We start from the raw sequence: 17,061 nt of genomic DNA, 5'->3' as shown, positions 1-17,061 counted from the left end.
TTTGGCATATTTTACACTCTGTCATCATTCGTACTTAATCATTGACTGTCTGGTCTTTGCATTCCTAACAATTATTTTTAGAATACATTGTTGTCTTACTATTTTCTATGTCCTATGAATGTCAGTTACCAGAATGTTTTTAAGCTAACATCTGAATAGTGGTAAGATTAAAATCAAATAGCACGCATATTTTAACCCACTACAGCAGCATATTGCAAGGGTATCAACTTGTTATTTCTGACATTTTTACTGAACTAGCAGTGCCATTGTGCAATAGCAATACCTTTTCATATGAAATATGATAGAACCGGGCTGATTCCGCGAAAGCTCCATTTAAAAGTTGCCATAATTATAAAAATAAGTATTTATTAAGCAACTCAACTTTGTATAGAGCAAAGGCTGTTTTATATTTTGTATAGCTTGAACACACTTAGGGTTTTGGATAACAACAAAAAAGTGCTCGGCAGAAATAAACAGAAAGATAAATAGAATAAACTCCTGAAGACAATCACACATGGAGTTGCTCTCTCTTTGTAAAACCATATGCTGTAACTCTTGACACAAATTATTGTCTCTATATTCTGACAGTAAATGTACTAGTCTCAGTTCCTTAATAATGCTTTATACTGTAGCCTCGGGTCGATCAGCCAGGTATTTAGTTAGCTTTGGATCAGCAGCTACCTTCGCTGTGAACTGCTTAGCCCATGGTGTCAAGGTCATGATGTCTGGAGTACCAGTTTTGCTGAATTCCATGGCCGCAAACAGAAACAGGTCAGCTAGGCCGAGCTGCAATGAAAGAAACCTCATAAAAACATCAAATTGTCTATCTACACACTTTGGTATGACAACTCCAAACTTACTTACAGCCTCTGCATGTGTTTTTCTTAGCATTTTAAATGCAATTAAGTTTTATCGATTTTAATCTGAAAACATTTAGACAAGCAGATCACCTCAAACATAAAAAGCAATTGCAAATGGTAGAAAAGTACTACTACTTTTTGATAAAATGTACAAAAATTTTGTGCAAGTTTATTTTTAATGAATATGCACACAAAAAAGTGATTTCAAACAAATATATAAAATAATAACATTGTACGAAAACCCGATACTGAGCATAAAAAGTTTTCAGTTCAATTTGTTATGCCACAAATTCTATGAATGTCTTTTAAGGTTGTTTAAGACACAACTAAAAAAAATTTATTTATTGTGTTATAATCTTGCCATTATTAGTACTATTTCATGGAAAAGATTTTACTAATTAATTTTTACAATTAGCTTCAGAAGATCGAATTTTTTTTAGTTATGACGAAAATAGTGAGCATCAAACATAACAAAAATTTTTTTGAAATTAATTGGCCGATGGAAAACTCTAAAAATAAACTTTGTCGGCAAAAAGTTGAAGACCTCAAGAATAATAGTAATAATAATAATAATAAGAATTTAAAGGCTCAAGTAAACTTATCTTTGTTGACACTGTCACGCTTACCTCATTACTGACTATATATTTCTTTCCTCTCTTTTTAGCCAAAGATTCGACATACTCAAGAACCTTTGTCCATTTAGTCTTTGCTTTTTGCAACAATTCCTCGCTGTTCTCAGGGACGGGTACGAGTTTGAAGACTTGCCAATTGTAGATATTAGGTAACGCATACATATTGATACAATCTTGGGCGCATTCAGTAACCAGGTCATGCAAGGTTTCCTCCCATTGAGTCTTTCCGCTTAGCCCTAGAGCAATAATCATAGTGTAAAGAAGGGAAGCGTGTTTGTTTAAAGAATACCTCCCTCAACTAATAAATATCATCACTCACTAGTACCGATCAAAATGTCTACATTTATCTCTGACAAGAATTTTATCATTAGTGTAACTAGTGATAAACTTGTACCAAATATTTAGTCAATTTTATCAGGAATAGCGGTATTTTTTATTATGCGCAATTGTTTTTTGATGTTTGAGGTGATCAGATTGCCAGGATATTTCAAAATAAAAATTGGTAGAACTTGATCTCGATTAAAACGCTCAGATCAAACGAAAGTGTGATAATGACGTTTATAGTTGCAAAGAGACTTATGAAATTGAGGAGTGTAACGCTTCAACCTATAGCAATAGCCGATATCAGCTGTTGCACTGACAACTAGTGATGTCATTTTACACGTATTTCTATTTCTGAGCATTTTAACCACAATCAAGTTGTGTTGATTTTAGACTTGAAACAAACTGACAATCAGGTCATCTCAAACATCAAAAACAATCCCTAATAATAGAAAAATACTGATACTTTCTGATAAAATCTACAAAAGTTTTGTGTAGGTTCATCATTTACAGATCCATCATCTAGGTCATAAGGTCATAAGCATTGGTTTGTAGAAGATGAGTGTTAGACAGAATGGCACTCCATGCTTTAAATGCTGGATCTTAGACTACAACAGGTACCCTGAGGCTAAGGACATCTTGGAGAATAGACACACCGCGAAAGAATGTAGATTAAAGCCTAATAATGTCAGACACCAAAGAATAAAAGGGCAGCAAAACACAGGCAGCAAAATAAAATTAGGGACATACTTTTCCATCTTTAGATCAGAGGAAAGTCATTTCCTTGCAATATTTTACTGCTTGCCTAAGTAGGTTTATAATGTGTATTTATTTATTTATTAAATCATATAATAAAAATAGAGAGAATTAAATGATAACTTTTGATTTAAATCTGTAACTATAACACCACTATTGAAATATACAGTTTCACAGAACCCCTATTTTGCAAAGAATATGGCATTTTGCTAAAACCATTTTTGCCATGATTGATCATTATTTGCAGGGTTTCTATTTAAACTTTCACTGCATGAGAAATGGTTTTGACTGAAAGGCTCTCTCCCTGGGATTGTTAATTCGACCTGTTTTTACATCCTCTGTCCTAGTAAAACTGTCACCACTATGAACCTCTCGTGATTGCTTGGATAATCATGATCTATAAACATTGTAGTTGCACACAGCATAATCATAATATGTCCACCAAATCATTTACAACAAACAACCCATTAGAAACTGAGATTTAAGAACCTAAAATCATTGAGAATTTTTGCGAGCGCTCAGAACAAAATCCAGCCTCGAGAAATAAGTTACCTAGTTTTCTTGCTACGTGTCTCGCTATAACATTAGAGTTACACAGCATCCCTTCAGTGGTCTCCAGAACTGGTAGCTGGCCAAATGGTGTCTCTGCAATAAACTTATCTTGTAAGAGAAATTCATAAATATTAGCTGAAATATGAGCCTGTAGAAACTCAAATATAATGCAAACATTGTATTTGAAGTAAATCGTGTTCAAATATTTGAAGAACGGTGCACATCGGCCCTGTAATACGCATCAGATTAAGAAAACTTTAAACCGTATAAAAATTAAATGTTGACCATGCCGTCGCTCTTCAGATTACAACTCAGTTTTGCTAACACTGCTTCTTATCTTTCTATCTAAGAAAGACGGAATTTCTAGTATTTGAAAAGGCTAAAAAAATATCCACACTACGTTATTGCTTTAGAACACAGGCTAAGGTATATCAAGCTGCAATGCCTAAAAGTGAGATTATCTCAATGTCATTTGTACAGACAATAGTGACTCGCGCCATGTACGATTTTCTAATTATTTACTTGTCCAGACACCTTTTAGTTGGTGGCTCACGAGGATTTTATGTAATAAATTGATTTGAGCCATCCCTGCAGGACACACTAGTGGCTCTACCAACCGGCAGATTCTTCACTGAACCACAACTTAGAAAAATCTTACAAAATGCTGGCCACTAATAAATTTTCAGTCAACTTGTGAAAGACGTAATGCCATTATTATGGTAAATTTTAGGTGATGTAACTCAACATGCTTTGGCTTTTTTATTACAATAATGCGGAGTATTTATTTTCACCAATTTATCGACCACCTAATGTTTGATTTTTTAATAGTGAGTACTAACCAAAATGGCATCCAGCCTTTGAAAAACTGATTTATAGAGCGCTGAGTAGTGGTGGATGCCATTTTTATTTTTTCATTGAGAGCAACTCAATACCATTACACTTGTTAGCGAGCTAGATGCTGGCTCGCTACATGAGCATTCCAAGAAATTTCCCCCTTTCCCAAACAGCCTACCTTCTTGCAGAGAAAGGGGGGGGCACTACCGTGCAATAATTTTTCTCAAGTGATTGCTAATGCTATGGGTGTGAAAGGACAGACAAACAAACCAGACAGACCATATTAACAACTTCTTCCCTCAGCCAGTCATCTAACCCCTTGTCTAATGATGAACAAAGAATTGTCTGCTGAAATCCGCACACAAGATGGCACCTGCCATTCAGGAAACTGATTGCACTAGGTCATCAGTACTTACTCGGCTTGTATGCTGCAAAGTCATCACCGGTGATACGTGTGTCATCAAACTTTTTTCCAGCCACTACGTAAAGCATTCTGATAGCTTCTCCTCTGGCTCTCAGAGGAAGGTAGACCAGCTTGTCTTTGGTGGCCATTTTTAGTTAGCTTTCTAATCTGTGATCTGCAAGTGAAGATAAAATTTTGTTTTTCAATTTTACCGCTAGCAACAAGCACAAGGGTTGCCTTCTTTTGAGAAATGAGAGCAATACTTACCAGCTGTGCACCCTGCCAATTAGTCGCGCTCGATGTGTCTATTTAGTGACTGGCTGGCTATCACTGCAAATGGCCCCTTCTACCATCTTAGCAACAGCATCTAAAGCAAACAGGACAGCTTAATATTTTAGTGCTGCGATGGTTTTACAAACTAAATTAAAAATACGGGATGTCACATTAATAGTTGTTAAATATAAGGCGTAACAACCTTTTCATTTTACAAAATTTAGATTTGCTTTTCTCAGCATAGCTTTTATCTTAAGGCCATGTTAAACCGCCATTGATGCATTCTACCTGCTTACCTACCAACTCATTTAATAGCATTGAACTGTCAATGCATACCTAAAGCAGATAATATATTAGATATGAACTTTATTAATATGGAACCATGAGACATAAAATAATAACAATTATTGAAGTAAAAACACTTTTGCATAAAACTGTTCTCTGTGGGTTGGCAAAGTGTTGGTGTTTGGTAAAAGGTGTAGGGGATTTTATGGGTACATAGGAATTTAATATATGGTCAGGTAGGTTGGAGATATGATTTGAGTATTTTAGACAGCAAATATATTGAAACACAGTTAGCTCATCAGCATTTCAAGCATTTAGACGCTGAGTGTAACTGTCCATATCAGGTAACATAACCCTAAACATAGTTTTTGAAAGCATTTTATTTTGTTGTTGTTTGTTTTGGAACTGTTTTAAAAATAGGTTAAAATTTAGTGGTATTGCACACTTGTCGCAATAAACAAAGATTTGAGCTGAGCAAGATACAATGCAATACATGAAAAATTAAACTCAAAGAATCAACCTAATATCTTGCAAATGCACCTCAACAAAATAATGTCCACTGGCACCAACCACTTCTGACTTCCCCTCAACAAAACCAACTTTACTAACCTGAAAACTGTAGAAAGAGCTGAAATTAAGGCCAGAATGGGTGCTATTCCTTTCTTTGATGCAATTTTTTAACATCTCTTGAAGTGGTTAACTACTGGATGTACCAACTGTGACTTTATGTCATAGAAGGCAAAAGGTTTTCATTGCACTTTTTTGTAAATAACAATCATAACATTTGCCTACGGCAAAGATTTATATTATAAAAATTCTAAATGAAAGTTCTTCAGCTGACAGTGAAGTAATTTGTATTGAAAAGGTTTATAGCATTGTCACAGCTCTAATATTTTTAGTGAACGCAAAAACTGCTGTGTCATGTCTACTATTAAAAAAATCAATCCTGCGTCTCCCACCTCGCATACAAACAAACAGCTTCTCTGACTAAACCAATATAATACCATTAATAGCATTGTCACAGCTCTAATATTTTTAGTGAACGCAAAAACTGCTGTGTCATGTCTACTATTAAAAAAAATCAATCCTGCGTCTCCCACCTCGCATACAAACAAACAGCTTCTCTGACTAAACCAATATAATACCCTTGTTCTCTTCATCATATTTGAACAGAGTAAACAGACATCAAATGTCTACCATCATATGAGAGTAAAATCAGCTGCTTGCTACACCATTCAACTACTGCTTGCAGTGCCGGCCTTTTTACACTACAGCCGTATATAGATAATAACATCACAAAACAATTTCATACTCACTGCATGGATCTTGTCATATTGCAAAAGTGGGTTTAGCTAACCTGTACAGTACTTAAAAATGCCTGTATATTCTGAAGCATATACATTAGAAATTGTCTTAAAGGCTGACTTGCAACATAATTCACATTACAGTTATTTGGTATAATAAGATTCACCATGTCTTACTCTGTTGTGTTGTAGATGCAAAATATATGGGAATGTGATTACAAGCTGTTAAAAGCTAAAAAACGAACAGTTAATCGCAGCCACACGAAACCGCCATTGTTTGGATTCGCTTTCCAAAACTGCTCAAATGGGACGTAGTTGTTACAGGATGGTTCCTGTTTACACTTTCATGCAACCTCATTCGTCGAAATATTTTCACTAATATACTTCACGCATTCAATAAAACCATGTCTATTGTTCTTACACGCCTGTTTTATCGTCATTGTGATGCTGTCACTTTTAGTACTGATATCTTATAACTTACCGTAAAAAATCGTTAAACTTTTTAACCTTAGCTCGAAGGAGTACATATCATTGTCTGCTAATCATGACGAGTCTGTTGGTTACCTGTGATAATCGAAAAGTACTGCAAAAAATATTTGCGAATTATTGGGTCACATGATCAGATTACGACTTGACGATTGAATAATGTCGAAACAAAACTGTAAAGTAGCGAGCATCTAAATTTAATACGGGGACTTTGGTAAAACCTGAAGTGTTTGTCATAAACTAGTGCTACGATATGTTTTATAGCGAGCTTTTTATTGGTCTTTCAATACACGTGAGAACATTACATGACAAGACGATAGCCGAACTGTAATGACAACGTCAGATAAATAAACAGATTCCAATCTATGGCGGCTTTTCGTTTTTGAGCTTTTAAGGGCTTGTAATCACATTTCCACGTATTTGGCACCTACAACACAACAGAGTAAGACATGGTGAATCTTTTGATACCAAATAACTGTAATGTGAATTTTGTAGTAAGTCAACCTTTAAGAGTTGCGCTGACTTATTTACAGTGATTTTGAGAGAAAAATCTAATTTTGGCTACTTGAAAATAAGGAGTTTCATTGTATTCATTATAATAACATTGATACAAGCTGATCGAACTAGAGGTAAGTTTTCAGCGGTATTATTGGATGTAAGTACATTATAACTTACACTACAATATGTTGTTTAGTTCAGGTAATATTTGTTAGTGATGAAACAATTGCTTAGATAACAGCCACTTCACAATATGGGTTACCACTTACTTCAAACACCAACGCATATGGAATATTTAGTTGGTGAACATAACCTCTCTATAGCTCATTGTTGTTTAAAGGTTATTTGAAAGGAGAATTTTATGAATTTGTAGTTGTGAAAGGTCTTTGACTTGCCAACCAGCTGAGAAACTAAAAACAATTGCAATTAAAACAGTTTCTAAGAAACAAGGCAGTGATGCCCTATGAATCTACGAAACTGGGAGCCGAAAGGTCGCGTCATATAAATACATCTAGTGATTTCATTACAAATTAGATCTCACACTGATTGAGGAACGTAAAATGAGGAGAAAATATTGGTGCTCTTAGAATCACTCGTATGCTAAACATGCTGTTTTACATATATTGTAAGTGATAATTCTCTTCAATTTGAAAGTTACGAACTGAGGTTGTCATGTTTATGAACATTTATTCCTGGGCCTGACTAAATTCGAGGAGTTGCTTTCCCACCTGATCTTATGCTTGAGCGAACACGGCTGTGTAGCTTTGTTGTGGTTGTTTGTACTTCTGGTTAATAGAGGCATACGAAACTTTGGTCACTTTGTGCCTAATTTGTTTTCAGTCAAATTCTGAAACTTGTAACCAATTGGACAATTAGTTTCCCAGATATCACCAAAATACCGAGCGCATTTCTATCTGACCGGCAAATATAAAATGTCTACTGACAGAGCATTACTTTCTAATGACACACTAATTGAACTTTGAAATTTGAAACCGTTTAGAATTCTTGGTAATGAAGAAACAAATTAGAAAAATCAGCCAGCTTTTCCTCAGCACAGAGGAGCATCATACTAAAACTATTTGTATTTCTGTTCTATGTAACCATTAACATTCCATGTAACCACAAACAAAGCTTTATAGTAAAACTAGTTATATTTCTATTCTATGTAACCATTAACATTCCATGTAACCACAAACAAAGCTTTATAGTAAAACTAGTTGTATTTCTATTCTATGTAACCATTAACATTCCATGTAACCACAAACAAAGCTTTATAGTAAAACTAGTTGTATTTCTATTCTATGTAACCATTAACATTCCATGTAACCACAAACAAAGCTTTATAGTAAAACTAGTTGTATTTCTATTCTATGTAACCATTAACATTCCATGTAACCACAAACAAAGCTTTATAGTAAAACTAGTTGTATTTCTATTCTATGTAACCATTAACATTCCATGTAACCACAAACAAAGCTTTATACTAAAACTAGTTGTATTTCTATTCTATGTAACCATTAACATTCCATGTAACCACAAACAAAGCTTTATAGTAAAACTAGTTGTATTTCTATTCTATGTAACCATTAACATTCCATGTAACCACAAACAAAGCTTTATACTAAAACTAGTTGTATTTCTATTCTATGTAACCATTAACATTCCATGTAACCACAAACAAAGTTTTATAGTAAAACTATTTGTATTTCTATTCTATGTAACCATTAACATTCCATGTAACCACAAACAAAGCTTTATAGTGAAACTAGTTGTATTTCTATTCTATGTAACCATTAACATTCCATGTAACCACAAACAAAGCTTTATAGTAAAACTAGTTATATTTCTATTCTATGTAACCATTAACATTCCATGTAACCACAAACAAAGCTTTATAGTAAAACTAGTTGTATTTCTATTTTATGTAACCATTAACATTCCATGTAACCACAAACAAAGCTTTATAGTAAAACTATTTGTATTTCTATTCTATGTAACCATTAACATTCCATGTAACCACAAACAAAGCTTTATAGTAAAACTAGTTGTATTTCTATTCTATGTAACCATTAACATTCCATGTAACCACAAACAAAGCTTTATAGTGAAACTAGTTGTATTTCTATTCTATGTAACCATTAACATTCCATGTAACCACAAACAAAGCTTTATAGTAAAACTAGTTATATTTCTATTCTATGTAACCATTAACATTCCATGTAACCACAAACAAAGCTTTATAGTAAAACTAGTTATATTTCTATTCTATGTAACCATTAACATTCCATGTAACCACAAACAAAGCTTTATAGTAAAACTAGTTGTATTTCTATTTTATGTAACCATTAACATTCCATGTAACCACAAACAAAGCTTTATAGTAAAACTATTTGTATTTCTATTCTATGTAACCATTAACATTCCATGTAACCACAAACAAAGCTTTATAGTAAAACTAGTTGTATTTCTATTCTATGTAACCATTAACATTCCATGTAACCACAAACAAAGCTTTATACTAAAACTAGTTATATTTCTATTCTATGTAACCATTAACATTCCATGTAACCACAAACAAAGCTTTATAGTAAAACTAGTTGTATTTCTATTCTATGTAACCATTAACATTCCATGTAACCACAAACAAAGCTTTATAGTGAAACTAGTTGTATTTCTATTCTATGTAACCATTAACATTCCATGTAACCACAAACAAAGCTTTATACTAAAACTAGTTGTATTTCTATTCTATGTAACCATTAACATTCCATGTAACCACAAACAAAGCTTTATAGTAAAACTAGTTGTATTTCTATTCTATGTAACCATTAACATTCCATGTAACCACAAACAAAGCTTTATAGTGAAACTAGTTATATTTCTATTCTATGTAACCATTAACATTCCATGTAACCACAAACAAAGCTTTATAGTAAAACTAGTTGTATTTCTATTCTATGTAACCATTAACATTCCATGTAACCACAAACAAAGCTTTATAGTAAAACTAGTTGTATTTCTATTCTATGTAACCATTAACATTCCATGTAACCACAAACAAAGCTTTATAGTAAAACTAGTTATATTTCTATTCTATGTAACCATTAACATTCCATGTAACCACAAACAAAGCTTTATACTAAAACTAGTTGTATTTCTATTCTATGTAACCATTAACATTCCATGTAACCACAAACAAAGTTTTATAGTAAAACTATTTGTATTTCTGTTCTATGTAACCATTAACATTCCATGTAACCACAAACAAAGCTTTATAGTAAAACTAGTTGTATTTCTATTCTATGTAACCATTAACATTCCATGTAACCACAAACAAAGCTTTATAGTAAAACTAGTTGTTTTTATGTTCTATGTAACCATTAACATTCCATGTAACCACAAACAAAGCTTTATAGTAAAACTAGTTGTTTTTATATTCATAACAAATATACACACTCTATCAGACTCAGTGTACAGTAATCATTGTTTCTTCAGTTACCTCTAAATATCACTTCTATGAGACAGTGTAAAAAAAATTGCACTAATTGATTTTTGTTGATTTCATTGAGTTCTATAAGATTGGAGCTTAAAAATGATGCTCAGCTCAAAATGAAAAGTGTTATTGTAAGTTGTTATCATAGTTAATGGAAAGTTGTTAATATGGGTAATTCTGGATCTGGAGACCCTCTAGTATACACAAGAACAGATCTCAGTATTAAATACTGGTTAGCCATGCTTTCCACCATAGTTTACAATAACAAATAGAGGAGACTAATCCAAGCATGGAGAATAGTCATAATATCGGTGTTAAATGATACATAAACTTAGAATATCGGTGAATGACTGGAGGAAAACGTCCTAATCAGACAGACATATCAAATTGCAACAACGAACAACAGCTGAACAACAAAAGGTTTACTCAAGCTCTGTTACAGCTCGAAAAATTGTTACAATTTCTTTATAATTATATTAAATATACTTACCTTCATCAAATTTGTTTTGCAGCTGACCAAAACATTTGATGCTGTCACCACAGATAATTTGGTTATAGTCCAGCGATTGTAAAGGAATGAATAGGATTACAAGGGTAGCTGAATACTACAGTGTATTCAAATTGTTTAATTGTATTATTCAAGTACGACAGGTGTGCCACATGCTATAAAAATAGCCAATGGTTCGATTAGGTATTTAATTTGTTTTCGAAGAATTCTGAATGGCGTGATATTTGAAGATGGGGAAATTTCATTTTCTTACTCGCTTTGGCATATTTTATGTTATGTCATCATTCATGCTTAATCATTGACTGTCAGACCTTTGCATTCCTAACAATCATTTTGAGAACATATTGTCTTACCATTTTCTACGTCTCATGGAGGTCAGTTACCAGAATGTTCCCAAGCTAACATCTGAATAGTTTTAAGATTAAAATCAAATAGCGCGCATATTATAACCCACCACAGCAGTAAATTGCAAGGGTATCCACATGTTATTTCTGAAATTTTCACTGAACCAGCTGTGTCATTACGCAATAGCTTGGTACCTTTTCATACGAAATATGATGTAATCGGGTTGATTCCAAAAAGGCTCATTTTTAAAAGTTGCCATGATTATAAACGTTGGCATTTATTGAGCATCAGTCAACTCAAATTTGTATAGAGCAATGATTATTCTATATTTTGTATAGTTTGAACACACCTGAGATTTTGGATAACAACAAAAAAGTGCTCGGAGAAAATAAACAGAAAGATATAAATAGAATAAACTAGTGAAGAAAATCACACATGGAGTTGCTCTCTCTTTGTAAAACCATATGCTGTAACTCTTGGCACAAGTTACTGTCTCTATATTCTGACAGTAAATATACTAATCTCAGTTCCTTAATAATGCTTTATACTGCAGCCTCGGGTCGGTCAGCCAGGTATTTAGTTAGCTTTGGATCAGCAGCTACCTTCGCTGTGAACTGCTTAGCCCATGGTGTCAAGGTCATGATGTCTGGAGTACCGGTTTTGCTGAATTCCATGGCCGCAAACAGAAACAGGTCAGCTAGGCCGAGCTGCAATAAAAGGAACCTTATAAAAACATTAAGTCGTCTATCTACACATTTTGGTAAGACAACTCCAAACTCATTTACGGCTTTGATAATGAACTCACACAAAATGCTAGTAGATTTTATTAAAAATTATCGGTCTTTAAAAAAAATTTATGATTGTTTTTGATGTTTGAGGTGTTCTGATTGTCAAGATGTTTCTAGATTAAAATTGATAAACTTGATCTTGATTAAATCAATCAGATCAATAGAAAGTGTGATTATGACATCACTAGTTGCAATGAGAATGATAGAATAGAGACAGGTAATGCTCCGACTTGAAGGCAATAGCTGATATCAGTTTCATAGCATTTTAATCACGATCAAGTTTTATCGATTTTAATCTGGAAAAATCCTGTCAATCAGATCATCTCAAACACCACAAACAGTTGCAACAAATAAAAAATTACATTGACATTGAAAATTATTTTCAAAGGCGATACTGAGCATAAAAGTTTTTAGTTCGAATTATTTTGACACATATTCTATGAATGTTTTTTGAGAATGTTTGCAACTCAGGTCAGAAAAAGTTTATTTATATTGTTATAATGTTGTCATTTTTACTACCAAACCATATAAAAAATTTTATTGATTATTTTTTCTGGTTAGCTCATGAAGATCGAAGAAATGGTTTTCAAGTTATTACCAAAATAGTGAACCAAAAATGCCGACAATTCGTTCAAAACAATTTTCCCCAAAAAATATCATTTACATTCAAGAAATTTTAGCATTATTAATTTCACTGTGTAGAGAAGTTCCTACTGATCATTTTATATGCATGCTTCATGAAGATCAAATCAACGGTTTCTGAGTTATGACGAAAACAGTAAACATAAAACATAACCATTTCTTTGAAATCAATTTGCAGATGAAAAACTCTAAAAATAAACTATCTTTGTTGGCACTTTCACGCTTACCTCGTTACTGACTATATATTTCTTTCCTCTCTTTTTAGCCAAAGATTCGACATACTCAAGAACCTTTGTCCATTTAGTCTTTGCTTTTTGCAACAATTCCTCGCTGTTCTCAGGGACGGGTACGAGTTTGAAGACTTGCCAATTGTAGATATTAGGTAACGCATACATATTGATACAATCTTGGGCGCATTCAGTAACCAGGTCATGCAAAGTCTCCTCCCATTGAGTCTTTCCACTTAGCCCTAGAGCAATAATCAAAGTATAAAGAAGGGAGGCGTGTTTGTTAAAAGAATACCTCCCTCACCTAATAAATATCATGACTCACTAGTACCGATCAAAATGTCTACATTTATCTCTGGCAAGAATTTCATCATTAGTGTAACTAAAGATTAACTTGTACCAAATATTTAGTCAATTTTATCAGGAATAGCGGTATTTTAAATTATTTGCAATTTGTTTTTTGATGCTTGAGGTGATCAGATTGCCAGGATATTTCAAAATTAAAATTGGTAGAACTTGATCTCGATTAAAACGCTCAGATCAAGTGAAAGTGTGATAATGACGTTTATATTTGCAAAGAGACTTATAAAATCGAAGCGTGTAACGCTTCAACCTATTGCAATAGCTGATATCAGCTGTCGCAATGATAACAACTAGTGATGTCATTTCACACATAATTCTATTTCCGAGCGTTTAATCACAATCAATTTGTGTTGATTTTAATCTTGAAACATCGTAGCAGTCAGATCACCTCAAACATTAAAAACAATACCTAATGATAGAAAAGTACTGATACTTTCTAATAAAATCTACAAAAGTTATGTGTAGGTTCATCATTTACAGATCCATCACCTAGGTCATAAGGTCATAAGGTCATAAGGTCATAAGGTCATAAGGTCATAAACATTGGTTAGTAGAAGAGAAGTGTTAGACAGAATAGTACTCCATGCTTTAGACACTAGATCTTAGACTAAAACAGGTACCCTGAGGCTAAGGACATCATGGAGAATAGATACACTGCAAAAGATTGTAGATTAGAGCCTAATGATGTCATGGACCAGAGTAAAACTAGGGACATACGTTTCCATCTTTGGATGAGAGGAAAGTCATTTTTTTGCGATATTTCACTACTTGCCTAAGTAGGTTTATAACGTATATTTATTTATTAAACCATATAATAAAGATAGAAAGATTTAAATGAATACTTTGCTTTAAATCTGTAACTTTGACATCGCTATTGAAATATGCACTTTTACAGAACCCTATTTTGCAAAGAGTATGGCACTTTGCTAAAACCATTTTTGCCATGATTGACCACTATTTGCAGGGTTTCTATTTTGACTTTTACTGCATAAGAAATGGTTTTGGCTGAAAGGCTCTCTCCCTTGGATTTTTAATTCGATCCGTTTTTACATCCTCTGCCCTAGTAAAACTGTTACTACTATGAACCCCTTGCGATCACTTAGATAATCATGATCTATACAGTGGAGTTGCACACAGCATAATCATAATATGCCCATCAAATCATTTACAACAAATAAACCATTAGAAACTTCGAAATCATGAGAATATTTGCGACTGTTTAGGACAAAATCCAACCTCAAGAAATAGGTTACCTAGTTTTCTTGCTACGTGTCTTGCTATAACATTGGAGTTACACAGCATCCCTTCAGCGGTCTCCAGAACTGGTAGCTGGCCAAATGGAGTCTCTGCAATAAACATGTTTAGTAAGAGAAATTCATAAATATTAGCTGAAATATGAGCCTGTAGAAGCTCAAATGTAATACACACACAGGGTTTGAGGTAAATCATGTTTGAATATTTGAAAAACGGTGCACACCAGCCCTCTAACACTCATCAGATTAAGAAAACTTTAAACGGTATAAAAATTAAATGTTGACCATGCCGTCGCTCTTCAGATTACAACTCAGTTTTGCTAACACTGCTTCTTATCTTTCTATCTAAGAAAGACGGAATTTCTAGTATTTGAAAAGGCTAAAAAAATATCCACACTACGTTATTGCTTTAGAACACAGGCTAAGGTATATCAAGCTGCAATGCCTAAAAGTGAGATTATCTCAATGTCATTTGTACAGACAATAGTGACTCGCGCCATGTACGATTTTCTAATTATTTACTTGTCCAGACACCTTTTAGTTGGTGGCTCACGAGGATTTTATGTAATAAATTGATTTGAGCCATCCCTGCAGGACACACTAGTGGCTCTACCAACCGGCAGATTCTTCACTGAACCACAACTTAGAAAAATCTTACAAAATGCTGGCCACTAATAAATTTTCAGTCAACTTGTGAAAGACGTAATGCCATTATTATGGTAAATTTTAGGTGATGTAACTCAACATGCTTTGGCTTTTTTATTACAATAATGCGGAGTATTTATTTTCACCAATTTATTGACCACCTAAAGTTTGATTTTTTAATAATAGTGAGTACTAACCAAAATGGCATCCAGCCTTTGAAAAACTGATTTATAGAGCGCTGAGTAGTGGCGGATGCCATTTTTATTTTTCCATTGAGAGCGACTCAAGATGACACCTGCCATTCAGGAAACTGATTGGACTAGATCATCAGTACTTACTCGGCTTGTATGCTGCGAAGTCATCACCGGTGATACGCGTATCATCAAACTTTTTTCCAGCCGCTACATAGAGCATTCTGATAGCTTCTCCTCTGGCTTTCAGAGGAAGGTAGACCAGCTTGTCTTTGGTGGCCATTTTTAGTTAGTTTTCTAATCTGTCTTCTGCAAGTAAAAATAAAACTTTGTTTCTCAATTTTACTGCTATCATCAAGCACAAGGGTTGCCCTTTTTAAGAAATGAGAGCAATACTTACTAGCTGTGCACCCTGCCAATTAGGAGCTGATGTGTCTATTTAGTGACTGGCCGGCTATGACTGCAAATGGCCCTTTCTACAATCTAACGCAAACAGGACACATAATAGTTTAGTGCTGCGATGGTTCTACAAAATAAATTAACAATGAGGGATTTCACATTAATAGTTGTTGAATATAAGGAGTAACAACCTTTTCATTTTACAAAATTTAGATTTGCTTTTCTCAGCATAGCTTTTATCTTAAGGCCATGTTAAACCACCATTGATGCATTTTACCTGCTTACCTACCAACTTGTATAATAGCATTGAACTGTTGTTACAGACCTAAAGCAGATATTGTTTTAGATATGAACTTTATTAATATGGAACCATGAGACATAAAATAATAACGATTATTGAAGTAAAAACACTTTTGCATAAAACTGTTCTCTGTGGGTTGGCAAAGTGTTGGTGTTTGGTAAAAGGTGTAGGGGATTTTCTGGGTACATAGGAATTTAATAGATGGTCAGGTAGGTTGGAGATATGATTTGAGTATTTTAGACAGCAAATATATTGAAACACAGTTAGCTCATCAGCATTTAAAGCAATTAGATGCTGATCATAACTGTCCATATCAGGTAACATAACCTTAAACATAATTTTTGAAAGCGTTTTAATTTTTGGTTGTTTGTTTTTTGGCTGTTTTGCAAATAGTTTAAACTTTACTGGTATTGCACACTTTTTGCAATAAACAAATATTTGAGCTGAGCAAGATACAATGCAATACATCAACCTAACATCTTGCAAGTACATCTCAACAAAGTAATGTCCACTGGCACCAACCACTTCTGACTTACCCTCAACAAAACCAACTTTACCAACCTGAAGACTGAAGAAGGAGCTGAAATTAGGGCCAGAATGGGTGCTATTCCGTTCTTTGATGCCACCTTTTAACATCTCTTGCAGTGCCTAACTACTGAATATACCAACTGTAACTTTATGTCATAGAAGGCAAAATGTTTT

At 33.7% G+C, this 17,061-nt stretch overlaps 2 protein-coding genes across 2 annotated transcripts; both read right to left on the bottom strand.

The window, feature by feature from the left end:
- Nucleotides 1-465: 465 nt before the first annotated feature.
- On the bottom strand, nucleotides 466-7,490 carry LOC137400260 (probable glutathione S-transferase 8). The gene is made up of 6 exons (XM_068086588.1): nucleotides 7,474-7,490; nucleotides 4,626-4,725; nucleotides 4,372-4,533; nucleotides 3,122-3,214; nucleotides 1,487-1,728; nucleotides 466-786 (listed from the first exon to the last, which is right to left on the bottom strand). Exons 3-6 carry the CDS (start codon nucleotides 4,505-4,507, stop codon nucleotides 622-624), a joined length of 636 nt encoding a protein of 211 aa, XP_067942689.1. The 5' UTR covers nucleotides 4,508-4,533; nucleotides 4,626-4,725; nucleotides 7,474-7,490; the 3' UTR covers nucleotides 466-621.
- Nucleotides 7,491-12,092: 4,602 nt separating this feature from the next.
- LOC137400576 (glutathione S-transferase 1-like) lies at nucleotides 12,093-16,082 on the bottom strand. The gene is made up of 5 exons (XM_068086905.1): nucleotides 16,060-16,082; nucleotides 15,807-15,986; nucleotides 14,824-14,916; nucleotides 13,208-13,449; nucleotides 12,093-12,257 (listed from the first exon to the last, which is right to left on the bottom strand). Exons 2-5 carry the CDS (start codon nucleotides 15,940-15,942, stop codon nucleotides 12,093-12,095), a joined length of 636 nt encoding a protein of 211 aa, XP_067943006.1. The 5' UTR covers nucleotides 15,943-15,986; nucleotides 16,060-16,082.
- Between the last annotated feature and the right edge of the window lie 979 nt (nucleotides 16,083-17,061).

This window comes from Watersipora subatra, chromosome 7, assembly GCF_963576615.1.
Source record: "Watersipora subatra chromosome 7, tzWatSuba1.1, whole genome shotgun sequence".
Taxonomy (NCBI): Eukaryota; Metazoa; Bryozoa; class Gymnolaemata; order Cheilostomatida; family Watersiporidae; genus Watersipora; species Watersipora subatra.
Note: the sequence above shows the minus strand (reverse complement) of the source record. Positions and strands in the feature narration are given on the sequence as shown.